The sequence below is a fragment of the Malaclemys terrapin genome, chromosome 5, assembly GCF_027887155.1.
Source record: "Malaclemys terrapin pileata isolate rMalTer1 chromosome 5, rMalTer1.hap1, whole genome shotgun sequence".
NCBI classification, from domain to species: domain Eukaryota; kingdom Metazoa; phylum Chordata; order Testudines; family Emydidae; genus Malaclemys; species Malaclemys terrapin.
Window position 1 is genome coordinate 133137232 of NC_071509.1, and position 26858 is coordinate 133164089.

At 51.1% G+C, this 26858-nt stretch overlaps 1 protein-coding gene and 1 long non-coding RNA gene across 3 annotated transcripts; both read left to right on the plus strand.

Annotated features, from left to right (window-relative positions):
• Positions 1–10410: 10410 nt before the first annotated feature.
• LOC128838364 (growth-regulated alpha protein-like) lies at positions 10411–13347 on the plus strand. Of its 2 annotated transcripts, XM_054030486.1 has the most exons (4): positions 10411–10658; positions 11060–11186; positions 11290–11373; positions 12413–13347. In XM_054030486.1, the coding sequence occupies exons 1-4, from the start codon at positions 10469–10471 to the stop codon at positions 12429–12431; spliced, it is 420 nt and encodes a 139-aa protein (XP_053886461.1). In that variant the 5' UTR covers positions 10411–10468; the 3' UTR covers positions 12432–13347. The 2 variants fall into 2 exon arrangements, with proteins under 2 accessions (XP_053886461.1, XP_053886460.1); XM_054030485.1 differs by having other exon boundaries at positions 11290–13347.
• An 8234-nt stretch (positions 13348–21581) lies between these two features.
• On the plus strand, positions 21582–24255 carry LOC128838367 (uncharacterized). The gene is made up of 2 exons (XR_008445167.1): positions 21582–22649; positions 23886–24255. It is a non-coding gene; the product is annotated as an uncharacterized LOC128838367 (long non-coding RNA).
• Positions 24256–26858: the final 2603 nt, after the last annotated feature.

Here is a 26858-nt window from a genome sequence, read left to right on the forward strand (position 1 = left end):
TCCTGTCTTTGAAATAAGTATAAAATATAGTTTGTAACCACTCCATCTCAAAACATGTTCCCAGTTGTAAATTATGAGTTAGCATGACAATTTATCTTATATGGAATGGGGGAAAAAGAGGATTCTTGCATAAGTCAAAATAATTTCCAGGTCAATCCTGATTAGATGGGCCTTTTCTTTAGAGAAAATAGGGGAAAGCACATTACAAGGTAGCACCTCACTGTTCTTGGAACAGTGGAAAAAATTGGAAAGGCACAGAGGAAGCCTGCTCTGGTCCTATTCAGTGGAGGGAGATAAAGGCCTGGGGAAAGCCTGAATCCAAGGGAATTTAAGGGGAGTGAAACTCCAGGTGGTCTAAGTATGCTCTCAGTTTCACCATTGGTGCACATCAAAGGGAATGGAGCTCAGAAGTGAGATCAGAATCAGATCCCCGCTGTCTCTGAAGGCCCAGAAACTCACGTGCAATTCCAACTCTCCCACCTACACCCCTGCTTCCGTTCTCTCTGACACAAACACTTCTAATGCTGCACCCAGTTCAGAAGAGCAATACTTTCCCTCCCTGAGCCACATACTTTTTTTCTCTAAATGCGTCTGACTCCTCCATGAAAACGAGGTATTTAACAGAACTGCCTTTGGCCAGATCCAATCTGAATAAAGGAGGGGCAAACTCTGCTTACGCATCTCAGACCTGGCATGCAACACACCTGCTCTTCAGGCTGACTCTCTCCTGAGCAAACCACCAGTGGTGCCAAGTTACAGTGTGGGTTCATAAAGAGGGTCAAGCAGCCTCCCAGGGCCTCTGACTTGAGGGGATTGTTTTGCGTTACGGAAAGTTCAGACATTTGACTGTCCCAACAGGAACTGTGGCCTATAGACAAGCTATTCTAGCAGTCTGCATTCATTACCTCACTGGTTGGCAACGCCACGGTGTTGACTGTTCTGCTGTACTGAACATAGGGGTTTAACACTGTAGCAAGATTGAGACTCACCAGCGTGGCGCCTCCTCCTGGTCGTCCTGGGGATTAGCTCTTCCAGCCCAGAGCGCCCTCTGCAGGCCAGTGTCTCGCCTGCTGCTAGCTCTGTGTCCTTCTCAGACCCTGGTGTCCTTTGCCCAGGGTTCTGCCCACTGCATGTACCCCCTCACTCTGAGTCTCCCCTCCCAGGGAACCCCCAGCCCCCTATCCTCACCTCGCCTCAGTGCCTACGACCAGTCGCCATTTAGCCACCGCTCGCTGGGGCAGACGGCAGTCTGTAAACCACTCATCATTGCCAAGTGGGGATTGGACCACCTGCCTCTGCCTATCTCTGGGCCGCCCCTCTGCAGCCCCAGGACCTTTTGTGGGCCCTGAACTCGGCCTGCAGCCTGGGGCTCTGCTAGGCTGGAGCTCCCCAGCTCCCTGGCCCTTCCCCAGCACTGCCCCACCCTAGATACCCTCCTCAGCTTCCCAGGCAGCCCAGTCCTTCTCTCTCTCTCTAAGGAGCTAGAGCGAGTGTGTTTTTAGTCTCTGGCCCTCAGCCCCCTTATAGGGCCAGCTGGGCCCTGATTGAGCTGGCCACAGCTGTGGCCTCTTTTCCAATCAGCCCAGTTCCAGCCAGAACCCTCTCCAGGGCTGCTTTAACCCCTTCAGGGCCGGAGCGGGGTGACCACCCCACTACAAAAACTAATGAATTAGGGGAATAGATTACATAAAATCTTTGGAGCAGCGATTGTCTTCTTGTTGTGGGTCTGTACACTACCTGGCACAATGTGGGGCTGGTCCATGATTGGGGTTCCTAGGCAGCACCTCAATACAAATAACTAATAGTCAGACTGTAAGAGCCATCTCCCCAGAAAGTCCCTGCACTGGAGGAGGAGAGGGGCATACACTGTAGCTCTCTATTCCTGCACACATTGGCCAAGGAAAGACGAGCTGAACAGTAGAGGACAGACACTTTGCAGGCAGCTCTGGCCATCAGCAAGAGAGGGTGGATGCAACAGGAAAACTTGGAAACCACTTTAGGTATCAGCCTGTGAAACAAGACTAAGCCCCTGAGTGAAAGCAATGGTCGAACACCGCAAGGGACAGAACACAATAGAGGGGGCTGCAATATGCTGTGTGGCTGCAAACAACAGACCCTGCCGGCATCAGCTAAACGACACACATGGCGTATCCCAGACTGAAGCCAGGAACGTTGACTTCAACACCACAGAGCCCCTGTCCCTGGTAGATAAAGAAGAGCGTTGGTCAGCTGTGGTGTTCATACTATGGATTAGGCCTTCTGGGGTTGCAGTCAAGAGCGAGCAACATAGTTACGCGCACTTGAGCAGGTCTGACCTACAGATGGCATCAACACACACACACTTAGCCAATGAAACACACATTGTAGAAATTAAAAGGGGCACCTGATAGCCTGTTAGTGCTCAGATCAGAAAGGCCACCAGCAATATTGACTGTATCTACAAAAAACAAAGGCTGGACCAGACGTGGAGACTGTCCTCTCATCCCTAGAGATGCTCTTTTGAGATCAGCAAAAGGAGAAGTGTGTAGCAGCTGACCTGATCACTGGATAAAGAGAGGGCTTTGTTCTACTGGGCTATTTAGCCAGTTTTTTCTTATGAACACAGGTTTTTAAATGTTTGAGTAAATTTGGGAATAGATGGATATGACAAATTGTGGCTTTTTGCTCTGTTTCCAGAGCCTGGGATGGCAGCTCTGTTAATGGTGGATAGGCCAGGATGAAAGATTCCAACCCAGGCTGAAGTGCACTGGCTGAGGAGAACTCTATGAATAGAAGACTGGAATAGATGCCTATCCACTATGCTGTTGGTGTTGCCGTTCAGAACCACACCTGAAAAAAATAGAGCACTTCGGGCAAACTCTGGTGTCAACTGAAGTTAATGCTGGGTGCTCATTCAGCAATTTTGAAAACCAAGTTACTTAATACAGGCAACTAAATATATATTTAGGATCATAATTTTAGGCACGGTTAAAAAAATCCATGGCCTGTATTTCAAAGAGCTATGGGCCACCTTTTCAACAGAGTTCATCACATGCCAGCTCCTGTTTGGAAAATCTGGGCTCTCCCCTTGTGTTTAAAGTGGCCAGTATCCAGAAACTCCGGTGGATCCGCGGAGGGCAGAACACTTTTGGAAATCTGACCATCTAGGTGTCTAAGTGGGAGCTGAGTGGTTTTGAAAATCCAGCTCAACACTGCTTTGGCTGTATTCTTCTAAGGATACCCGAAGTGTCCACTACAACGGCATTCACTTACTGGGAGCACGGACAGGCCCTACCTTGCCCTGTGTCAAGGACGAACAAAGTTAGCACAGCTGCTTTCTGACGCCCTAAAAAAAAAAAATGCAAGAATGTCTTCATTCCCCATCCAGAGTGTGACAGCGACATGAAACAAGTTACTGAGAAGTGGAAAATGTGGCTTGCACATTTATCCTTCTATTTCAACATTCATTTTGCCCTCTCTGTGTCATCATTTCTAGCAGTTGACACGCTATCCCCCTAGGAAGACGCATGCTTGTGCAGTTACTCCTGTTCCTGTGGTCTTCCCTGTTTCAGACACTTCAGCATGTCTGAGCATGAAATCTGATCCACTGACCTTTGCTGTGCCAATTTTACCGATACAAGAGATTAATGTATTCACCGCTTCTCACTGCTTTAATAGACACTGAACCACCCAGTCGCTCTCCTCTTTCACCATCTCCTGGCTGTGTAACCAAGCATATGCATACATTCTAATTATATAGTGGAAGAGTCTAGCCATGAGCTAATCCCAGTTTTGGAATCTAGATGGTGTGCAGATAATTTTCTAGTGTCATGCAGCTCTCGCCCTGGAAGGAGTTCACTCTTTCCGGATGACCACTCAGTTGTGGTTTCTATTTAACTTTGTGGACAGTGCCTAACCCGAGGTGTGAGCCTGGGTTACATTGGGATGAGTGAGTCTCAAATGATTTGAAGGTTCCTTATCTGAAAACTCTTATTATTAATTATTAATCATTATTATTATTGCAGTAGCATCTCGAAACCATAGTCAAGGGCCCCATTCTGGTAGGTGCCATAGAAACATGGAGTAAAAAATAAAAAGACAACATTTCTGGCCCCATGGAGCCCTCATGGGTTGGAATCCAGGCCCTAAGTCAACAGGAATTTTGCTATTTGCTTCAGTACAGCAGGATTTCACCTCTGATGTGTAACAAAAATATACACAAATGCCTTTGGAGTTGAAAACCCACAAGATCAGATTCCAGCAGGCTCAAGGCAAGCTGGGGGAAGGACTGGGTAGCTGCCTCCTGGGAAAAATGGAAAGACAATAGATAAATGTAGGTGTCCACCATAAAAAAAAGTTGTTGGCCCCTCTCAGATCCTGTTCCCCTCTTCATAGTGAAGATTGTTTCCTCTTTCCACCCCTCTGTCCCCATGACAGAGCCTTTGCTAGGGCGTGCAGAGGTGCCGAGACAGTCAGCTGTGAAGTGGAGGGGTAACAAGAAGAGCCTGTCTGCGTTAAGTAGGTTGTCTTGCCATGTAGTAGCAGCACCACCCAGGGTATTTCATGAGGCTCCGGGAAAGAGTTCCTCACCTTGTTCTGCTCTCAGGCAGCACAAAAAACAGCACACAGTTAACAGGACGGCGACACATGTGCAGAGCTCTTGTGTGATGAGGAAAGAGCACGTAATTGTATTGGGGGGGACAGGGAGGGAAGGGATCAGGTTAGTAGCACAAATGAGAAGGGGTTGGGAGAACCATGGCAGAGTGGACTGGAGAAGAGAACAAACCTGGGACTGGGAGAAGGAGAAGAGGGACCCAGCTAGGGATGATCATAGATGGGAGAATGGGAAAGAAGGTGGTGAGAAGCAGATATGGAGAGTGTGGAGACCAAAGGGGATGGGAGAGAGACAGGCAGGGCAGGGATGATGTGTGTGAGACAGAACAGCAAGGGCAAGGGAAGCAGAGGAGGGGAAAAAGGAAGAATGAACAGAAAACAGGGAAAGGGGGGGAGACAGAAGCAAACAAGCTTCCAGGTCAGGCAGGAGATGTTCCCTCTAGAAGAGCTTGTACAAGTTTCAGAGCACCAGGGGGCTCAGCCACCTGAGCTAAAGCAAGAAAGCTGGACATGGGGTGGGAAGACAAAGGAGACACACATAAGGGAGGGGATGTGGAGAGATCTCCTTTCTCTCTGCGCTTGACCTGACCAGTCAGTGGGCCACACGTCCTCCTCCAAAGGGCTATCTGTGCTAAGTAGGTTCTCTTGCCATGTAGGAGCAGCGCCACCCAGGGTATTTCATGAGGCCAGAGGCGTAGCGAGCGCCCTCCATACCCTCCGACAGGAGGGGGCCCCGCAAGGAAGGGGGCCCCTAAAAGTGGCAAAATAAATACCGCATTCCAGTTTCTGCATTGTAAGGGGCCCCGCCCGGACATATGTTCGGAGGGGCCCACCGTTCGGTGGGGGCCACGTTCTTTTTGCTACGGCCCTGCATGAGGCTCTGGGGAAGAGCTCCACACCTTGCTTTGCTCTCAGGCAGCAAAATCACCTTATGCTGTTGGTATCCTAACTCCAGGCCATCCGATTTAGCGTAGAGAACAGAGCTGTGGAGTCCTGTCCCCAGACACTACATCACTCCACTGTCACGACTGTCAGATGAGCGATTTTGGAACCGCGCTCTAGAATACCGTCTACTTTTCTATACAAGGGATGGCACGTGCCTGTCCTCACTAGCCAGGGAGAAGATACCAGGACCTTGCCAGCAACAATTCATTTCAACTTCTTTTGAACGCCTCACAAGTGCTAATCATATTAATCTTTTGGACAAAACTGGACAAAACGTAGTGAACAGATCTTAAAAAAAATCGAAAACACCCCCAAACCTTTCCATCTCCAGTGTCAGTTCCTTCGTAACACAAGCCCCACTAAAGAACATTACACACAGACCTCTGCTTCCACTAACAGCTCCTTTAAAGCCTGCAGTGTAATCTCAGGCTTTTTTCTAATACCATTTCAAAATCCTGGTAGACAATGCACCCTGGTTTTGGTTCATGGGGACAGAGAGGATGATGCTTATCATCAGACATTTCCTGTCTTGCTATTTCGAAATGGTTTCCACTGGGCCTGATTTTGACCCCATTCTGATGTGGGCCCGATGTGAAGGGCATTGAGCGCTGATGCCCAACTCTTGACCCCGATGCCAGAGTTGAGAAGCTGGGTGGATGTGCAGCTATGAAGGAAGAATTCTTCTCCCAGGCCAGCTGTGCTACTCAAACCCAGTGCCTGGAATATACTCTGCAGATCCTTTGCACTGTCTTCTGCAGGAATGGAAGAAGGATCCATATAATAACGGCTCTTTGGCCTCTGCCCATCACCCTGCCTGTCCACGCCTTCCCACCACCTGCGCTGCAACGCATACCGAGGTGAGAATACTCTGGTTTGACCCCTCACACCCAGGCTCCCCCATCACATGGCAGAACCACGTCACTAATTCTGCCTGGCAAGCCTCCACACCTGTGAAGGAATAGGGCTGGGATTCACCTTCATGGCTTTTCTCAAAGTATTCCTGTTTCTAGTCCTGACTGCATCGTTAATGTGCCAGTGTTACCGTACGGTCAGTTTGTTATAGATCCCCACTGTGCCTGATCCAGAGAGGACACGAGTCTGTTCTTGCCTCCACTAGAGAACCTGGTTCTGATGTGACAACCACCAGCTTGGCTGACAAAACCAGTGTTGGACCTGGGATCTTCAGAGCTAAAAACCATGAGCTACGGCAGCTTAAGCTACAGCCCCTTAGCTAGGCCTGTAGCAGACTCCTATCCTATGTAGATGGGGCATGGCTGGGGGGGCCTGTAACACACACTCCATAGTGGATTACACAAGCCCTACTGGTGTAAACATCCCCACATCGCAAATTCTTCTTCCTTGCACATCAGGAAAATCTGCAATCTTATTGCTCCAACAGTCATGGAAAGTGAACGCAGAATGGGCATAAGGCTGGCCGAAGGGAATTCAGTTCAAGCAAATGTTTATTCACCATTTTTGCACTCTCAGTACATCTCTAATTTCTCTGTCATTCAGTGTGTGGTAGGTGTTCCTACAAGGCCTCAAAACTAGTTCAGGGCAGATTTAACTTTCAGGCCCAATTCTTGGGCAAGTTAGACACTTTGTCACAGGCTTAAGACATTCTGACACGTATAATTGTCCTTCTGCCTTGCATTACGGCAAATGGGTTTAATTAGTTACAACACAGGAAAGTGAACTGGAAGTGACTGAGGAAATAGGCTCCTACCTCCTGAATAATATTGCTGAAGTTACATGTTGGCTGACAAGTCATGTTTGCTGATCAAGGAGGTCTTCCTTCTAGATGTAATTAAGCTATTCCAAGGGTGTCTTTTAGCTCCTTCATGCAATGAGTGGTTGCTGCCTCTTTCGTGACTTAAGATTACTTCATTCCTGGAGTTGAAACTCAACTTCACCTTTAAAAAATGAATGTATCTTAAAAAGAAGCACTGATGAACTAATGCTGAATCATATTGGAATTCACCAAAAAGCAAGTTAGTGACACCACTTTTTCAGGATGAACCTTCTAGTAAGTAAGTGTCAGTTAATGTAGTAAGAATGATTTTTCTTTTAAAAAATGCACTGGCAATTTTGTCCCACATGGGATGGGAACTGTCCAGCAAGGACTGTAACACATGTCAAAATAAGTCTTGCCAACTTTCCGTTCAGCTGTGTGAGACATTACAAAGTTGTTGCTGGAACTACAGTTATTCCATTAAAAGACAAAGTCCCATACTGAACTCTGGCCTTTCTAGGGAATATCACATTTTCCAGGATTTGGAAGTAGCATGGTTATTTTATTAAAAGTGACAGACTGTTTCACAATTCCTAGCAAAAATAGATTCCACGACAGGTGGCTTGGTTATGTTTATGTTTAAACTTAAAAAGCATTTTGTCATATACCAGAATTCTCAGCTATTCTTTTATCACAAAATATATCACTTACTAAATGCAAAAGCAGGACAATAAATAGTTTTGCTTGACGCTTTTTATGATTTCAGCTTTGTATGATTTGCATGTCTAGTGCATTAGCTAAGTTACCTTATGCAGTAACTATTATAAATTTCTGACATAATTTTGTCGTCATACCTGCTATGGGGCATAAACTGCTGCTTGCGGGACTTTAAAGTTCTGTTCCTGCTACAGGGCATAAATCATTCTATATGCCAAAATTCCCCCTCTGCAAGAAACATTTAAGAAAGTGGGCTACACTGCTCTACCCACTGTAATTACTGTGGCCAGAATAGGCCCAAAATGGATCATCCAAAAACTTTCATGAAATTAAACTAAAAATAAAACCTGCTCCATTTAAGCATCAATTGTTTCTGATTCTTTGTCCACCTAAAGCACCAACTAAAGTCAATGGTGAAACCCTGACCCCATTGATGTCTATGAGAGTCTTGTCACTGATTTCAATGAAGCCGGGATGTTGCCCACTGGCCCATTCTGCTCCTACTTGAAACCAAAGGGAGTTTTGCTGTTAATTTTAATTGGACCTGGATTGAGCCCCAGAACAGACGTGCTATTGATTTGTTATTTTGCAATGGTAGAAAAGCTGTTCGCACAGCCTATTTGCTGCATAAAGAAAATGAAATTGAAAATGTTACCAAAGGAACACACTTGACACATGTTGCCAAATATCATAAACTGGGTTGGCAGAAAGACCCACACAACTCTCAGAATTGTTCTAGTTTTGGAAGATGCTTAATAGCATCATTCATGGGGGGGTTTTATTTGGTGCACAGCTACTTGTGTGTATGTTCCCCACGGTTTTGAATGTGTGGTAATTGTCAGGTGTTTCTGTAATTTGCCCATAAGGTTGCAGAGCAAGAACCGTTTAGGGCTGCCATAGCTGTCAGATTAGATAGACAGTTCACTCACTGGTAAATTACATTTTAGGCATTAGTGTAATTTAAATGAATAGTAAGATTATGTCAATGACCTGGGATGAATGATTTCCCCCCTCCTACTATGTGCTTTCAGTCATTTGCAATAAACCAGATATGGAGTTTTAGCTTCCATAGAGAACAGTGAAATATGAGCTCCACATTAAATCGCGGAGGAAGACCCCTGGATTAATTTAACAGCTAATTGTGCCAATAAATACATGACCTCCCGAATGTCGCTGTCATGTTACATTCTCAGCTTCCCCTTTCCTGTAAAAAATTATGGAGAGTGTCAGCCTGCAGATTTAAAAAACAACTGCAGAGTCATGTTAAAATACAGGGCTCAGACTGCTTGATATCAAGTCATGCCGATGGTGCAGATCGGTTGTGCGAATGCTGCTGTCGAGTGTTACAATAAGTGAACTAGTTTCACAGACGGAGCATTAGAGGCCTAATAAAGAGCTATGCCACTGAGTGAGCAGCAAGAGGCATTAAGATCCCAGGAACTAGCCCGAGGAGGGAGTTAGATGGAGACAGCACATTAAACACGAGGGACAAATCTGCCCCCCGCTACACCTGTTCCCCCGGCCTGGCTTCACTGTAACCAAGGGCAGAATTTGATACATGGTGTCATCACCTTTAGCCGATGCACACAGGCCAAACCCTCTGTGCACTGTGCGGGTCTGACCCGGCCTTCGTTACACAGGGGTACAGGGTCTGCCTCTCCGCACTGCAAGGCAGCCTCTGAGGTTGTCATTACACATTCATCCGGCAGTAAAGTGACGTGTGTACAAGGAAATCCTTCTCCAGACTGACCCCCGAGCTCTCCTCACCCCCACCAGAGAAGTGACACAGTGCTCAGGGCTTGGAATTGAAGGAATTTGAAGGACACAAACTCCAGCAGGATTCTGGGCTGAACTATGTCTTCATTCCCCCCCCCCCCCCAAGCTTAGAAATCACAGGACTGTGCATATTTCAGACCCCCCAGGTTGGTGGCTGCGCCCAGTTCCCGTCCCCTCCCCCTCCCGCAGGGCGATTCCCTGGCTAGGACAGGGGCCAAACTGTCCGACCCTTCCAGCTGCATGTGCCAATCTTCAGAAGTTCAAGAGCCAGGTCGCACCTGCCGGGGCTCAGACCTTCAGCCCCACAGGAGGCGCCTCAGGGCTTGGGGCTTCAGCCCTGCAGGGAGCGGGGTCTTGGGATGCGCCTTGCCCTGAAGCCCCAAACCCCCCTCCCTGCAGGGCAGCTGCTGGAGCCGGCAAGCTGGGCGCTGTGCTCTGGGCAGAGGCAGCTGCAAACACCGGGGAGCTGCAGGGGCAGCCGCTGCCTCTCCCCATGGAGCTAAAGCAGCGCCCCCCGCCCCCCCCCCCCCCAGCTCCCAGCGCTTTGTCCCCTGGCTGAGGAGCCGGGAGCTGCGGCGGCTCCGCTCCGGGCGCCCTGGTGGCTCCCGGCGGGATCCCCGAGCCCAGCCCTTGGCGCTGGGCCGGGGCAGGCGGGGCCCGGCTGAAGCGGATTTCTCCGGCCGCTCCGCCCCCTCTGCCCCGGGAATGTCCCGGCCGGGTCCCCGCGGGGATAAAAGCGGCTGCGGGGCGCTGCGGAGGCTCAGAGCTGAGCCGAGCCCAGATCCCCAGCACCAGCCTCCGCCGCCAGCCCGGACCATGAGCCGCCCCCGGAGCCTCGCCCCCGGCAGCCCCCTGCTGCTGCTGCTGCTGCTGGCCTGCGCCGCGCTGTGCCGGGGTAAGGGGCTCGCTGCGCCGGGGTGGCCCCGGGACCGGCCTGGGGGAGTCTCGCTTCCCACTGGGGCTTGGAAGGACAGATCGGACCCAGGTGTCCGAGAGCCGGCCGGGTACGGGGAGTCCCGGGGGATGGAAGGGACCCAGGTGTCCGAGAGCCGGCGGGGTACGGGGAGTCCCGGGGGATGGAAGTGACCCAGGTGTCCGAGAGCCGGCCGGATGCGGGGAGTCCCGGGAAGGATGGAAGGGACCCAGGTGTCCGAGAGCCGGCCGGATGCGGGGAAGGCCCGGGCCGGGGGCATGGGTCAGACCCAGGGTGTGGGGCGAGCGGTGTCCCCCGGCCGCCCCCCTGCAGAGTATCTGGCCGCCGGCAGGAGCTGAATCTTTCTCCCCCTCCCCGGGCAGGTGCCCCCATGGCCGGCGAGCTGCGGTGCCAGTGCCTGCAGACCGAGACGGCGGTGATCCACCCCAAGCGCATCGCCAAAGTGGAGCTGATCCCCGAGGGGCCCCACTGCGGGGTGCCAGAAGTCATGTAAGTGTCGGGGCCCTGCTGCCCGCCCCCCCCCCAGCCTGCGCCCCCCTCCCCGCCCCGCCAACCCCCCGCTCACCCCGCTCTCCCCTCCGCCTCCCCGCAGAGCCACCACGAAACACGGCAAGAAAGTCTGTCTGGAGCCCACCGCGCCCTGGGTCAAGCTGATCGTCAACAAGATCGTGAACAGGTACGTACCCGGGGGGTGTGTCTGTTTGTGTTGTGCCAGCGGCCCGTGGGTGCAGCTCTAACGCCCGTTGTCCCGTGTCATGGGAGCGCGGGCAGCAGACTCGGTCTGCAGCAGGTGTCCGTGTCGCAGGGACAAGGGGCGAGATGGGCCACTGAGTCTTAACCGGTGGATACTTCTCATTACAAACCGCGGGGCCAAGCTGGGCCAATCCGTCCAGCTCCATTATAGGGGGAGAAACTAAGCCCAGGTGTCATGTAGGAAAACGAGTTTAAATAAGTGTCTGTACTCCTCCCAATTAACCCGGTGCTACCTGTGCCTGGTGGGGTCCCTGCCACTAAATGCCATTGATGAGATGTATCAGCACTGTTCCTATTCCTTGTTTCAGAGTAGCAGCCGTGTTAGTCTGTATCCGCAAAAAGAACAGGAGTACTTGTGGCACCTTAGAGACTAACAAATTTATTAGAGCATAAGCTTTTGTGGACTACAGCCCACTTCCTCGGATGCATATAGAATGAAACATAATTTCAACAATAATTTCCATCCCACCATCAACCTCAGCCTAGATCAATCCACACAAGCGGTCCTTTTCCTGGACACTACTGTTCTAATAAGCGATGGTCACATAAATATCACCCTATACCGGAAACCTACTGACCGCTACACTTACCTACATGCCTCCAGCTTCCATCCAGGACACACCACACGATCCATTGTCTACCGCCAAGCTCTAAGATATAACCGCATTTGCTCCAATCCCTCAGATAGAGACAAGCATCTACAAGATCTCTATCAAGCATTCTTAAAACTATAATACCCACCTACTGAAGTGAAAAAGATATGTTCCATTCTATATGCATCCGAAGAAGTGGGCTGTAGTCCACGAAAGCTTATGCTCTAATAAATTTGTTAGTCTCTAAGGTGCCACAAGTACTCCTGTTCCTATTCCTTGTGACACACACAGCGCCCACGGAGGGCAGCTGGAGGCTAGTGCACAGGGAATGGCACTTGTAACGTGTGTTCTGTTGTCTGACTGTTGCAGTCAATCGACCAAGCTGTGAGGGGAGAAGAGAACATGAACAAGGAACTACAACAGAAACTACCTCTGTGTACAAGGGAAACCAGTGTGAGAGACAATGGGAACCCGAGGCTGGACAACTAGCCATGATGAACTCTCTTCTTTTGAAGGTCTGATAGACCAGCCTGCGCTCCATTCAACTTCCACGCGTTCCACTGAGTTATTACAACCTGGGCTTATTTGTGTATTTATTATTAATTCATCTCTGTATCGCTCTTCAATGGCTAGGTAGTTTTTTTGTTAAGCACCTTAGATCTTCCTGATCACCTGAAGGGATAATGCTGCAGTAGTGGCTCGAGAGATGGCTTGTGATTAATCTAATACACAATCCAAATAGCCCCTCCCCTCGGATCCCCTGAGCAGCTCACGGTGGGAGTACTGTGGAGCTGTGCCTTTCACATGGGGCATGTGCACGATGCCTGCTGGGTTGTGAATAATCAGAGTTTCAGATCCTGGAGCTGCCCAGCATTGAGCCAAAAGTGTAAGATTACAAAGTGAAATCCAATTAGAACAAGCACCGTAATTTGTTACACTCCTGAAATGTGTTGCCAAGGCACATATCCCTGGGACACAGGATCAGTTGCTTGGCTAGGTGAAACAGACTAGCAGCTGTTCTCCTTTCATAAAGATTGCTTTTCTATAAAAATGTGGCTTCCGGTCACTAGCTGTCGTTTCTGCAAACTTTTTAGCGCTCTCCTTTGATGTGTTAAATTATTTCTATGCAATTTAAATATTTGGCATTTATGCTGAAAGTTTAAGAACAGTAACGTTCTGAACACCCTTGGACATTTTATGTCTGCATTGTATGACATACTGTCATGGTCTGTGTACAAGTGGTATTACAAATTGTACTGGACTAAAATATTTTCTGATTAAAAGTGGTTTGAGTCTTCAACTCCGTTAAGTGTTCATGTCCATGTATCTGTCCCAGTGGGACCCCGGGGAAAGGGTGGTGTGGGTGGGAATTGGTAGGATACACACCTGCCTCCAAGCTTCATCCCCTTTCCTGTTTTATTTAATGTTTGTCTGCATTTAACAGACTCTTGGGTCCAGAGTTGCAATATTTAAACTCATCATCTGCACACCTCATTGTGACGGGAAATTCAGCATCGGAAAGTGGTTTGTGGCTATGAAAGCTGCAAGGACTTGCACGTTTGCTTAACTTGCCTTGAGACTACGCATGTGCTTAAAGCACCCTGCAAGATCAGGCACATAATGATTCTTTGCTGTTCTAGGAAACAAGACAGCGCCAAGGAAAAGGAGCAGAGAAGACACTCGCTTTATATATAAAGTAATGTTCAGGGCATGTGCATACTCTAGCTGTAAATAAAAAAGGGGGTTGGGGTGCTTAACTGTAGACATTTGTAAAAGCGCTGTGCCCCTTTATCTGGTTCCATCCTACCTGCGTGTCACGGAGGATATTCCCAGAAGGAAGTGTTGGCCCCATAGGCACAGATTCACTACATCGTCCATGGACATATAATTTAGTGGGTGGAAGATCAAGTGCTGCTTCCTTGTGGAATTTGGGTCGACCCCCCGGCCTGGGGCCGCTCCTGCTCCCGCTGAAGCCAATGGGAGGCTTGCGGCGTGGTTCTGCTAGACCGCCTGTGTCATGGTGGGGTTTGGAGCCTCACAACCTGACCCACACGGGACCTGACTACCAGTCCGAGGCTTGGGCTGGTCTGAACTTGCCAACCCGAGACTTTCAGGCTCGGGGCCCGCCGGCACCTCCCAGTGCTTCATTTTTGCCAGGGCAGAGTCCAAGCACCTCTGGGTTTGACAGTTCATAGCCCAGCACCTCTGGGTTTGACAGTTCATAGCCTGGCACCTCTGGGTTTGACAGTCCATAGCCCGGCACCTCTGGGTTTGCTGCGCAGGGCCGCCCAGAGGATTCCGGGGCCCGGTGCAAAGCGGGGGAGCTGTGGCCAGCGCCGGCTTTAGGCACCGCGGGGCCCGATCCCAAGGAGCTGCCGCCCCAGTCCCGCCGCTGTCTTTGGAGGCAGCTCGATCGCTGCCGCGGAGGAGGGATCCTCGGCCGAAATGCCGCCGAAGACCCGGACCGCCGCCGGGCCAGGGCTCGCGGGACCCATGCGGAGCCCGGGGCCTGCCGCAAATTGCCCCACTTGCCCCCCCCCCCCGCGCCCTGTTGCTAAAGCACAAACATTGCTGGAGCCCCGGTACCTCTTTCATTGGGAATTAAGCACTGCCGCCGCCTTGCTGCGCTGAGCTCCCAGCTGTGAGTGCCTCTCACTTCGCAGCCCCACCAGCGCAGTGCGGGGACTGCCCGCAAGAGTGGGGCCCACAGTCCGGGCTGGTCTCCCTGCCTTGCAAATCAGCACCAGGGAACCCTTAAAGCGACACGCCGCAGTCATGTGATCTAGGCCACACTCCTGACTCAATAAGGCTGAGTGCCCCGAGTTGGAGATGACTTTGTGCATCTCGCTTGAGCCATGTTGAAGTCAGCAGCCCCCACGCTGTGTCCAAAAGCCCATTTCCCCCCAGCACAGGCGTGTGCCTCTTTCCGGGGCCACAAGGAAAGGAGCAGGAAGAGAGGCTGTGACAATGCGGTTCTGGCGGAACCCAACTGAGAGCGCCAACTCAGGACAAACTGCTCAAATAGGGCAGTTACAGCCCAAGGCTGGGGTTTTTTCCACCTCTAAGGCAAATCAAACCAGCCAGACTAGGACGACTTCGGTCTCACCCCACTGGCTAACCGCAAGTGTCACAAGCAATCTCCTTAGACACCCCAGTTTCCCAGTACTCCCACCAGTGCCACTCGTTATGGGGACAAATGGTTATGAAAACCAATACCCCAGTAAAAGGTTCTCCTGATCCCAAAGGACCAAGCCCCAGACCCAGGTCAATATACAAATTAGGTCTTACCCACAAATCACGCTGTTGCCAATCCTTTAGAATCTAAAATCTAAAGGTTTATTTATAAAAGGAAAAAGATAGAGATGAGAGTTAGAATTGGTTAAATGGAATCAATTACATACAGTAATGGCAAAGTTCTTGGTTCAGGCTTGCAGCAGCGATGGAATAAACTGCAGGTTCAAATCAAGTCTCTGGAATACATCCCCCGCTGGGATGGGTCCTCAGTCCTTTGTTCAAAGCTTCAGCTTGTAGCAAAGTTCCTCCAGAGGTATGAAGCAGGATTGAAGACCAGATGGAGATGAGGCATCAGCCTTATATAGTCTTTTCCAGGTGTAAGAACACCTCTTTGTTCTTACTGTGGAAAATTACAGCAAAATGGAGTCTGGAGTCACATGGGCCAGTCCCTGCATACTTTGCTGAGTTACAAGGCGTATCTGCCTTCTCTCAATGGGTCCATTGTATAGCAGATGGTCCTTAATGGGCCATCAAGCAGGCTAGGCAGAGCTAACACCAGTTTGTCTGGGATGTCACCCAGCAGCATAGCATAAGTTTGAAATACAGACAGTATAGAGCCAATATTCATAACTTCAACTACAAAAGTGATACACACATATAGACAGCATAATCATAACCAGTAAACCATAACCTTGTCTTAGACACCCCATTTGACCCCCTTTATACAAGATTTGCGTGCCACTACAGGACCTTGGTTGCAATATGGTCCCAGATTATATCAATAACGTCACAGAGGCCTTTGGAAAGCAATATTCAGAAGGGTTAAATCCATAGCACATTTGTCATTGTCATCTTTGTGCTCCCGTCAGGAGCAGGTCGGTCCCTTTGGGACACCCACTTCACCCAGGAGTCCCAGGGGACTTGCAAAGCATTAAACAAGCATGACCGAGAACAGAATCATTCAAGAGGAAAGATGTTTGTGTGGTTAAGGCACTAGAAAGAAGGGATCAAGGCGAGCTGGCTTCTGTTACACAGGAAGATTGGTAGCGCTGAGGATATTGGGGGAGATGTTTGGGCCCCGATTCAGCAGAGCACTCAAGCACATGCTTAACTCCCATTGACCTCAGTGGGAGTTGCCTGACTTACTCTGCTGACCTACAAGCTTAAAGTTAAGCACGTGCATTCATGTTGTGTTGAAACAAGGCCTGATGTTCACAGGTGTTGAAAACCCACCACTCCCATTGACTTCACCACTGTTATTTTTACTGTTTTAAACTTGGATTTTAAGCTCTTTGGGGCCAGAGCCTTCCCTTCCTCATGTGTTTCTGCAGCGCGGATCACAGCAAGTTAAACCCAGATCCATGCTGTGGTTCTTAGGCCCTGCCACAGGACTGATAGGAGACAGTGCGGCCTATGGGTTAGAGCATTGGATTGGGACTCAAGCTCTGGGTTCTAGCTCTGGCCTGATTGGGTGAGCATGAGCAAGTCTGTGTCTCCATTGCCCAAGTCGATGAAGAGCCCAAAACAAGAGCTAGGGGGTATTAATACTAATTCTCCTGGTACTATGAAGATGTCCTGACCATACAAAGACTTGTCCAGGTTTAACTTGACACACTGAGTAGTTCCACTGAGTCCACTGGGATTAGTCACAGTGCAGAAGATTAAGTCTTTGCAGGATCACAATCTTAGTCTAATAATCTGGAGACTCAACCATGCCACTGAATTAAGTTTTTCATTTACATTTCCCACAACTCATGTAAGTCTTATTTTAGGTGAATTTTGCTTCTTACTGCACCACTGTACAGCAAAATAGGTAATTTGGTGCAGAAGAGAACAGTAAATTAAGGGGCTTTAAAACCCTCTATTTCACTGCTTTGATATACCACCATATTTGGAAGAAAGCTCAGGTCTTGGGTAATGATTCCATTTGCTATTTATTCCACAATAATTATGTGGGCAAAGCCACATTGCAATGCTGTCAAACGCACAGAGGAAAAAGGAGACAAAAACACCACATCACTGGTGGGCAAACACTTTTCACAAAGTGATCACTCCATAGCTGACCTCTCAGTCCTCAGCCTAACAGGAAATCTACACAGCAACATCAAAAAGATGAGCCTGCGAGGTTACATTCATCACTTCACTAGACACTAAAAATCGCAGTCTTGATAAAGACACTGGTTTATTACAATAATTTGCCCTTTTTATGTCCTCTGGTTCCTTACAATATGTCAAACTTCTTCTGCTAAACAATCCTTCCACCTTATATCACTCTAGTTACCTTTCCCAGACCAGTAGAGCTCTGTGTATTTCAAAAGCTTGTCTTTCACCAACAGAAGCTGGTTCAATAAAAGATGTTACCTCACACACCTTGTCTCTCTAATATCCTGGAACCAACACACTGCAAACATGTATTCCCCTGGCATTTTCTTGCCTGGCATCTATTCCACCAATCATGGGGACTGATTCTCTTCTCACTTACACCAGTTTTACATCAGGGTAATTCCACTGATTCTACTAGAGTTACTCCTGAACTACATCAGCGAACAGGGCGTAAGATGAGATCATGCTCATGCTGTTTAGCACTCTGTAAACAAAACAGCACTATGTTCATCCCCTTTCATCATAGTCTTTTACTATTTTCTTAGAGCCAAGAAGGAGTTACAGCAAGCAGAATATAGCCAGAATATAGCCAGTAGAGATATGACTTAACAGTCCTAGGCTCATCAAGGAAACCTGCACAACACCTTCAAAAGGCAAGCCTGGGAACTTAACTTCATAACTGCAGGATACTAAAAACCATCGATTTAACAGAGAAGCTGGTTTCATGGTCCATTACAACAGCTTGGAACAAACCTGCTGCCTAAAATCACTCTCCATAGTCCTAAAACCGCAGAAGTGTAATTGCTCACTTCATTTTAAGTCATCTCTTACAACATGTGTTAATGCCTTCTGCTTCGCAATCTGTCCCACCTTGTATTTAGCTTGGACACTCTAATTTATTCTCCAGACCAGTGGTTCCCAAACTTTAACAACCTGTGAACCTCTTTCACTAAAATGTCAAGTCTCGTGAACCCCCTCCTAAAAATGAATATTTCCAGGGATTTTCTCCTTTACCTGAGTATAAATTATAAAAGCAGTGATCTTGGAAATATAACATTTGTTTTTATGACATGCTTATTACACACTATTAATTATTATTTAGCATTATAGTATTTTTATTACATTATGAAAACGGCAACATTCTTCCAAAATCTCACTTTCGTAGCTTGTATCACTTTGAATAAGCCTGTTATAAGACAAGGCTCCTATGTTTCATCAAGGACTATCAGATGTGAAACAGCATGAAGGCATTTAAGAAGCCAACTCAAAGACTTCCTCCTACACAAGCATTCAGGTCTTGAGCAGTCCAGGCAAACAACGCACATTACAACAAACTTAAACTTGTTCTTCGTGATCAGTTTAAAAACAATACAAGCTGACTATTTAATTTTAAAAACAGCAACAAATATCCACTCCCTTTCCATTTCTTATAAGGAGTCTTGAAGTTTAATTCTCCTCAGTGTGATAGATATGCTTGCTTTGATCTGCTTAGCTCTTGGACGTCCAGGGGCTCCGGACTGCTGGCCCCTGCTGTCCGGGGTCCCTAGGGACAGCTCTGTCCGCCATTAGGGAATTTTTTCCCCCGAGAAACCCCTTGTAACATTTCAGGAAGCCCCAGGAGTTCACGAACCCCAGTTTGGGAACCACTGCTCCAGACCTACCTAAAGAAGAGCTCGGAGAAGCTCAAAAGCTTGTCCTGTCAACAGAATTTGGTGCAATAAAAAGTTGTCGTTTTACCAAACTTCTCTCTTTCCTACCCTGGGACCAGTACAGCTGCAACAACCCTGCAACCGATGTCCCCAGGCAGTTAGTCTGTGTGTTCGCCAGTGATTTTAAACAGGGTCACTCTAATTGCAGGGCAGCTGTGTGTTACCCGTTGTAAAGGGGGAAGCTGGGGCTAACTAACAACACACATAGCCCTCTCCTTTAGGAAGTCGCAGGGAAGGCACCGTCTTACCAGCAGCTCATAAGGCGCTCCGAGCCCTGGTCCAGAGTCCCCGAGCTGAGTCAGCAAAGCAAAGGTCCCCGGGAGCCTACACGGCTTCCAGTCAGTCCGCCCCCGCGTCCCTTCCCTCCCCAAGCAGCCCGGGCCCGGGCGGGGCAGTGGGTCCTTCATTGAGCTGTAAGAGCCGGTGTTCCTGAAAGGGGTAGGACCCCCCCACACACACTGCCCCGTCCTACCCAATCCAGTGGCACTAAAGGGTGTGGTGCCTTTACACTGACGCCAACGGGCACGTCTGTGGGTGGCTAGTAGCCCGCCCCATGGGCTGCACGTCTGTTGCCAGCACACTGGCGCGAGCAGAATTGCAGGGTGATCCGGTGGAACTGGAAATCACCCCTGCCCGCCCAAGGGTGCACATACACACTCGGAGATGTCAAGCTCTTCCCTTCATAGAAGTGACAGAGCAAAGTCCTTTAGCAGGGCTCCCCGGGGCTTAGGGGAGCGGGCTGGTTTCAGGGAATAGATGATCCACGAGGCATTTTTCGCGGTGCACAGAAACACCAATGGAAGGGCCACAGGCAAATGCGCCCCCACGGCATGTTATAATCCACACCGTTAGGATGCTAAAGCACATTCTCCAGCTGGCCAAACAAAGGAGAAAGTGGGGCCATATCGGGAAACCAGCTGGGATTTCAACAAGCGGCTTTGCCACCCGTGCCGGGAGGTGACCCCACAGGCACCCTTCAGAACCTCCCGCCCACAGCGCTCTGTATGGGTTACGCGTGCTACCTGCTGGGGGACATCGAAGCAGCAGTGGTTTCTGTGTCCCTTGTCCACCTAAAACACCAGGTGAAGGCAATGGTGAAACCCTGGCCCCTCGGAAGGGAAAGGGAGTTTCGCCCTCCCTTATAACTGCAGCGGGACGGGGGCTTAGCACAGAGCTGCTATCGGTTTGTCATTTGTAAAGGGAGAAAATGGATTTTCACAGCCTACTTGCTGCACAAAGAAAAATCAACCGAAGATCCGCTGGCCTAAAATATTCCTTGAATTCAGTCACTTTTTCTCCTCCTGCCAAATAATGGCAACACAGGGAACACAGGGACTAGTGGGAAACACCGAACCCAAGACGATGGTTTTGACCTGTAAAACACCCCTCTGGCGCTCTGTGCCGGTGACAGACCTCGCCCAGCATTGCATTTCCAGCTCTGGCTGCTTTGGTAGGAGGACCGGGACTGTCACTAGGCGAGCATCGCCTTCCCCGGGACAGAGCACACTTGAGAGCAGATCCACACCCACACGCAGCGCCGCTCCCGGGTTTGGAGTTCTGGGCAGAGAATGCCCCTTGGGGCACATTTTTCTTTCGGAAGCTTGGGTGATATGGGGCGGATCTTGCAGCTCTTAGGGGAAGCTCCCACTAGCTGCAGAGGGAAGTTTTGCCTACGGACTGCAGAATCGGGCTCCATTTCTTTTGTGGGCTGACTTGGTTGAGAGGCGTCTGTACTTTGAACAGAAAAAAACCAGCCTCACAGTTGCTTCCTATTTAAGATACTTAATGACCTATGTCCCGGGTTTTCTGCATAGCTGCTTCTTTGTTTGCGTGTGTTGCAGTTCCCACAGATCACACTGTTCTCAATGTCTGGTCATTTTCACGGCTTCTCCATTTGCCCCATATGGTTGCCAGAGCAAGAATTGTCCCGAAGTGCTCTCGCTTTCAGACTGGGGAGGCAGAAGGTCTCACTCACGGTTCAGTTAGTGTATGTAAATACATAGTCATGAGACTCTCCCATCCCCGGCTGCACTGGGTGATTTGTCCCCGGGTTGCTGTCAGTCAGAGGCGATGATCCAGAAGTGGAGTGTTGTTGGCGCCGATAGTCAACAGTGACATACGAGTTCCTGCTCGGCGCCCAGGGGATAACGTAACAGCCAGGGCCGGCTTTAGGAAGTGCGGGGCCCGATTCGAACAGTTTTGACGGGGCCCCAGCAGGGATGACTAAAAAAAAGAACCATGTAAACAAACACATGGGGTTTGTACTCACCAGGCGGCGCTCCTAGTCTTCGGCGGTGGGGCCTTCACTCGCTCCGGGTCTTCGGTGGCACTGAAGGACCTGCCGCTGAAGTGCTGCCGAAGACCCGGAGCGAGTGAAGGACCCGCCACCGAAGTGCTGCTGAAGATCCAGAGTGCTGCCGGGTTAGTAAAAATTAAAAAGGAGCCTCTAGCCAGGGAAGGGATTCTCGGCCACTTGCCCCCACCCCGGCGGCTCTGCCACTGGGCGCGGGGCCCTCTTAGGCGCGGGGCCCGATTCAGGGGAATTGGTGGAATTGGCCTAAAGCCAGCCCTGGTAACAGCTGACTGCCAAGTTGCTGTCTTAGCTGCCCCTGGACGGTGGAAGTTTTTCAGTGTTTCGCAAGCCTGCAGATTGCTGCGTACTAATGATAACCCCCGAGAAAGCAGGGTCCCTACTGCTTCCCAGCAGATAGCGCTGCTGGGGCAGGTCGCTGGGGCTAAGGCAGTGCGGGGTTTCCCGAGAAGTGAACCAGTCTCCTAAAGGGAGCAACAGCAGCCTCGGGCAGAGCTGTGCCGCGGAACTGGAGCAGCGATGGGCGCTGCACCCCAGGGAGAGCCGGGAACTGGCCGGAGCAGCGAGGGAGACTGGGGCAGGAGAAGAAGCGGGCGGGACCCGTCCCGCTCTCTGCTCCGGCCATTCCCCCACCCCGGCGTCATTGTAAGAATTTGGGCCACGGCGCCTTCCTCCTTAGCCTGACATAGCTCGTCCAAAGCACACGTGCAGCCTATGGCCCGAGCCGGCCTCCCTCGCCCCGGGGCACACGGGCTGCCCCGCCGCGCGGCCACAGCCGCGTGTTTGTAATTCAACAGGAATATCGAGCCACGAAGCTCTCGGTCTCAGGAAACTCGGTTATCAACATTCAAGGGAAACCGCCCCTGGCAGGGCAGGGCAGGGCGTGCTGGGCACGGGGTGTGGATCGCTGCTCCGGGGGGGAAGGTGTCCGGATTTGGGGTTCCGCGCGGGGATCCCGGCCCCCGGGCCGATCCCTGAGCCCAGCCCTTGGCGCGGGGCCGGGGCAGGCGGGGCCCGGCTGAAGTGGATTTCTCCGGCCGCTCCGCCCCCTCTGCCCCGGGAATGTCCCGGCCGGGTCCCCGCGGGGATAAAAGCGGCTGCAGGGCGCTGCGGAGGCTCAGAGCTGAGCCGAGCCCAGATCCCCAGCACCAGCCTCCGCTGCCAGCCCGGACCATGAGCCGCCCCCGGAGCCTCGCCCCCGGCAGCCCCCTGCTGCTGCTGCTGCTGGCCTGCGCCGCGCTGTGCCGGGGTAAGGGGCTCGCTGCGCCGGGGTGGCCCCGGGACCCGGCCTGGGGGAGTCTCGCTTCCCACTGGGGATATTGTAAGAGGAGGGATGGTCCCGCTATTGTGAGGAGCTTTCCTGGCTTCTGCACTACCCGTGAAATGGGCTAGTCGCTCCCACTTCCTTTACCTAGAGGCCTCCCTGCCCTGGAGGACACCCCTTGCACTCCCTGGTCTGGCAGAGCCCTCCTAACCCCCCGACAGGGCTGGGCCCAGGATTCCCGAGGGCCCTGATCCCCAACCCTGCTGTGGTCACCTGGGACAGGCGCTAGGGTGTCCCCACCTCGGGGTACCTCTCTGCACTGGGCACCTCCCCGACCCACTGAGCATTCCATACAATGTAAAGCAAATACAATGTATTTAACCAGCAATTAATTTTTAAAAGAATAAGGAAAATGGGGGAGGTTAAAGGCAAACACATCACCCGGCTCTGTGGCAGGGGACATCACAACCAGTGTCTCTGGAATGTCACAGCCGCTGGCTGGCTCCAGTTGCTCACCGCACCCCGCTCCAGACGGCTCCAGCCCCAGCTCCAGCTCTAGCTCCACGGTTCTAGCTCCGGCTCCACTCGGCCTCAGCAGGGCGGCTGCTCTGCCTCCAGCCCCCTGGGCTGCTTCTCCAGCCCCTCTGGCTGCTACAGCTCTGCCCCCAGGACAGGTCTGCTCTGTGGGCTGCTTCTGTGACTCTGCTCCCAGCTCTGACCGGCTTCCTGGGCTGCTGTTCTGGCCCCTGTGAATCCTCCCAGCTCTGCTCCCCAGCTCAGCTCGGGCCCCTGCTCTCTCCTTAGCTCTGCCCCTCTCTCTGCCCCAGGCAATTCCAGCTCACACGGAGGATGGGACCCTGGTCTCCTGACTCCCTGATTAGCTGCCCGCCCTGTCAATCAGGCTGACCTGGAGCATTGGCCTCTCCCCATTGCCCCTGGGGACTGTCAGTCTCCGGGTCCTGATTTCCCATCAACTCTTCCCCTTTCTTTTGGCACTGGGACTTAGCCAACCAAAAAAAACCCCTCACTGAGTTTTAGTAAGGGGACATGTTCCCCGGATGCCGACCAGAGTTCAGGGCGAGGCCTAACATGATAGTGTGAGTTATGCCATCCTCCCTCACAGATGCCAGTCCCAGTTCACGGAAGCGCATTGGTAACCCATACACAGTTGTCATTGCTGTGCACTGTTTACTATGTTCTTTTTGCTTTAAAACCCTCCAGTAAGATACCTGTGGACCAACCTGCCTTGACAGACACCGTCATTCCGATGGACCGAAAATAAGGATTTAACTTACCCATTGCAAGCGGAGAATTTAGAGGGATAACACCTGTGTATTAGCAAACATGTTAACCTGAGCTATGGGCGGAGCCATTATGTCATCTTTTAGACTATTGGCTTATTGTGCTAATCTTGTCTTGCCGCTAGAACCTATCCAGGGGCTCGGGAACTTCCACCCCGTCGCTTCTCTCCGCCCACTGGCACCCTATATCATCTATTGTAATCAATTGTTTAGCCGTGTCTCACTGAGCCTAATAAGCGAAGTGACACTCCGCCAGCGCTGTGCGTAATAAACCCTCGTGCTTGACTCTACACGCTGTCGAACTTCTGTTCAATCAGTCGGTCCCCCTCTATTGCACGAGCTGTCCAGGGAGCGGCAGACTGAGTGTGAAGCAGCTGTGGGTGTTGCAGTGACAATGGGCCAGATTTTATCAGAATTGTCCATTGGTTATGACTCAGTGGCCCTCTGGGGCCCAGGCTATATGATGGGGTGAGAAAGCCCGGGAGTCATCCAGCATAACAGTTCACATATAATGTTTGTTTGTGCTCTTAGCCATCAAACTGGGCTGCTAATTGTGGCTGGTGGGGTCCCTCCCTGCCACTAAATGCCATTGATCTACCTGCATCATCACTGTCCGCTATTCCTTGTGTCATGCCAGGGCTGTCCCTACCCATACCCAAATTTCCTGGTGCCTTATGCAGCTGTGTGCTGCTCCAGCCCCTGCTCCGCCTCTTCCCCATGGCCCCACCCCTCCTCCGCCCCCGTGTCTTCCCACCTCTGCTCCACTCCAGCCCCCCACTCCATCCCTTCCCCAAAGTTCCTGCCCCATCCCCCCCACTCCACTCCACCCCCTCCCCAAAGCCCCCACCCTGCCTCTTCATTCAACTTCAACGCGTTCCACTAAGTTATTACAACCTGTGCTTATTTATGTATTTATTAATTCAAGTGTGTGTCGCTATTGAATCTATGCAGCAACTAGGTATTTTGGGTAAGCCCCTGTCTTTGAGTTCTGTCAAAATACAAGAAAGAAATGGGAGACTTGCTGTTTTATTACATTAGAGCAGGGGTCGGCAACCTTTGAGAAGTGGCATGCCAAGTCTTCAGTAATTTTGAGGTTTCGCGTGCCAGTAATAAATTTTACATTTACAGGAGCCCCTCGACAGAACCCCAGACTGGCAGAGGGCTGAGCGGGGCGGCGGCAGGGACCCCGGCTGCAGGGGCCGGTGGACGGAACCCCAGACCACAGCTCCTGCCAGCCAGGGTCCCAGCCCCCGGCGCCGCTCAGCACGCGGCCGGCCCCGGGTTCCGTCTATCCAGGCCGGCAGCGGGATGAATGGGGCCAGCGGCCAGGACCCCAGACCGTCAGTGCAGGCAGCAGACGGAACCCCAGCCCGGCAGCGCGCTGAGCCGCTCAGCCCGCTGCTGGTCTGGGGTTCCATCTGCCGGCCCCACTGAGCCCGCTGCCGGCCCGGGTTCTGTCCATCCAGGCCGGCAGCGGGCTGAATGGGGCCGAGACCCCATCTGGCAAGGGGCCGGTGACCAGAACCCCAGACTGGCAGTAAGCTGAGTGGGGCTGGAGGCCAGAATCCCAGTCCGGCGGCAGGCTGAGCGGCTCAGGAGTTCCGGCCACTGGATCCTGCCAGCCGGGGTCCTGGCCGTTGGCCCTGTTCAGCTGTTGCCAGCCTAGGATTCTGTTCTCCCAGGCTGGCAGCGGGATGAGTGGGGTAAGCGGCCAGGATCTCTGGCCAGCAGGGCAGGCGGATCCCCAGACCGGTAGCGCGCTGAGCCGCTCAGCCTACTGCCGGTCTGGGGTTCTGTCCACCAGCCCCTGCCAGCTGGGGTCCCGGCTGCCGGCCCCACTCAGCCCACTGTCAGCCGGGGGTTCCATCCATTCAGGCCGGCAGCAGGCTGAGCGGGGCCGGTGGACAGAACCCCAGTCTGGCAGTGGGCCTAGTGGCTGAGCCAGCTGACAGTCTGGAGTTCTTGCCACCGACTCCTGCCAGCTGGGCTCCTGGCCGTTGGCCCCGCTCAGCCCGCTGCCGGCCTAGGATTCTGTTCACCCCGGCAAGCAGCAGGCTGAGTGGGGCCGGCAGCCAGGACCCTGGCTGGCAGAAGCGTGCCAGTAAAAATTGGCTCGCGTGCCGCCTTTGGCATGCGTGCTGTAGGTTGCTGACCCCGTATTAGAGAGACCATATGATGGTGTGGTACAGAAAACTTTATCAGCATGAGTGTGGGATGGTCACACAACATCACAAATCAGTGCCAGTAAATCCTCTAGACTCCACCACCATGCAATCTTGGACACAAATACAGGAAAAATGAACTAGCACGGAGAGGCTTTGTTCTTACTCATTCTGTGTATCCCTGCACTGAAGAGCTAGCCTGCCTTGCGCACTGTATATCCAACTTCTCAGGATTGAACAGAGGAAAATTCTAACTGGGGTTGGAAGTTTCTTGAAGTGATGTAAATTAGCTTTTCTATAAATAACATTAGTTGGTGCATACAGGACACATTATTCAACTGTTGTTGTTTTTTCGGGTAGCCCTAGTGACATTTTCATTTTCACTTTGGACTGACCAAACTACTCCATATATTTTAATAAAGGAAATATTTATTTTTAAAATACCATCATTACATAAATATTGCATTTTAGTCCAGTACAATTTGTAATACCACTTCTACACAGAACATGACAGTATGTCATACAATGCAGACATAAAATGTCCAAGGATGTTCAGAACGTTACTGTTCTTAAACCTTCAGCATAAATACCAAATATTTAAATTTCATATAAAATATTGAAGAACATTCATATCAAAAGACAGCCTTTTTATGGCTATAACAGTTTAGCTACGGCATGGAAGCCACATTTCCATGAAGCTCACTTAACTAGTGTCTCCTTATCATAGTTAT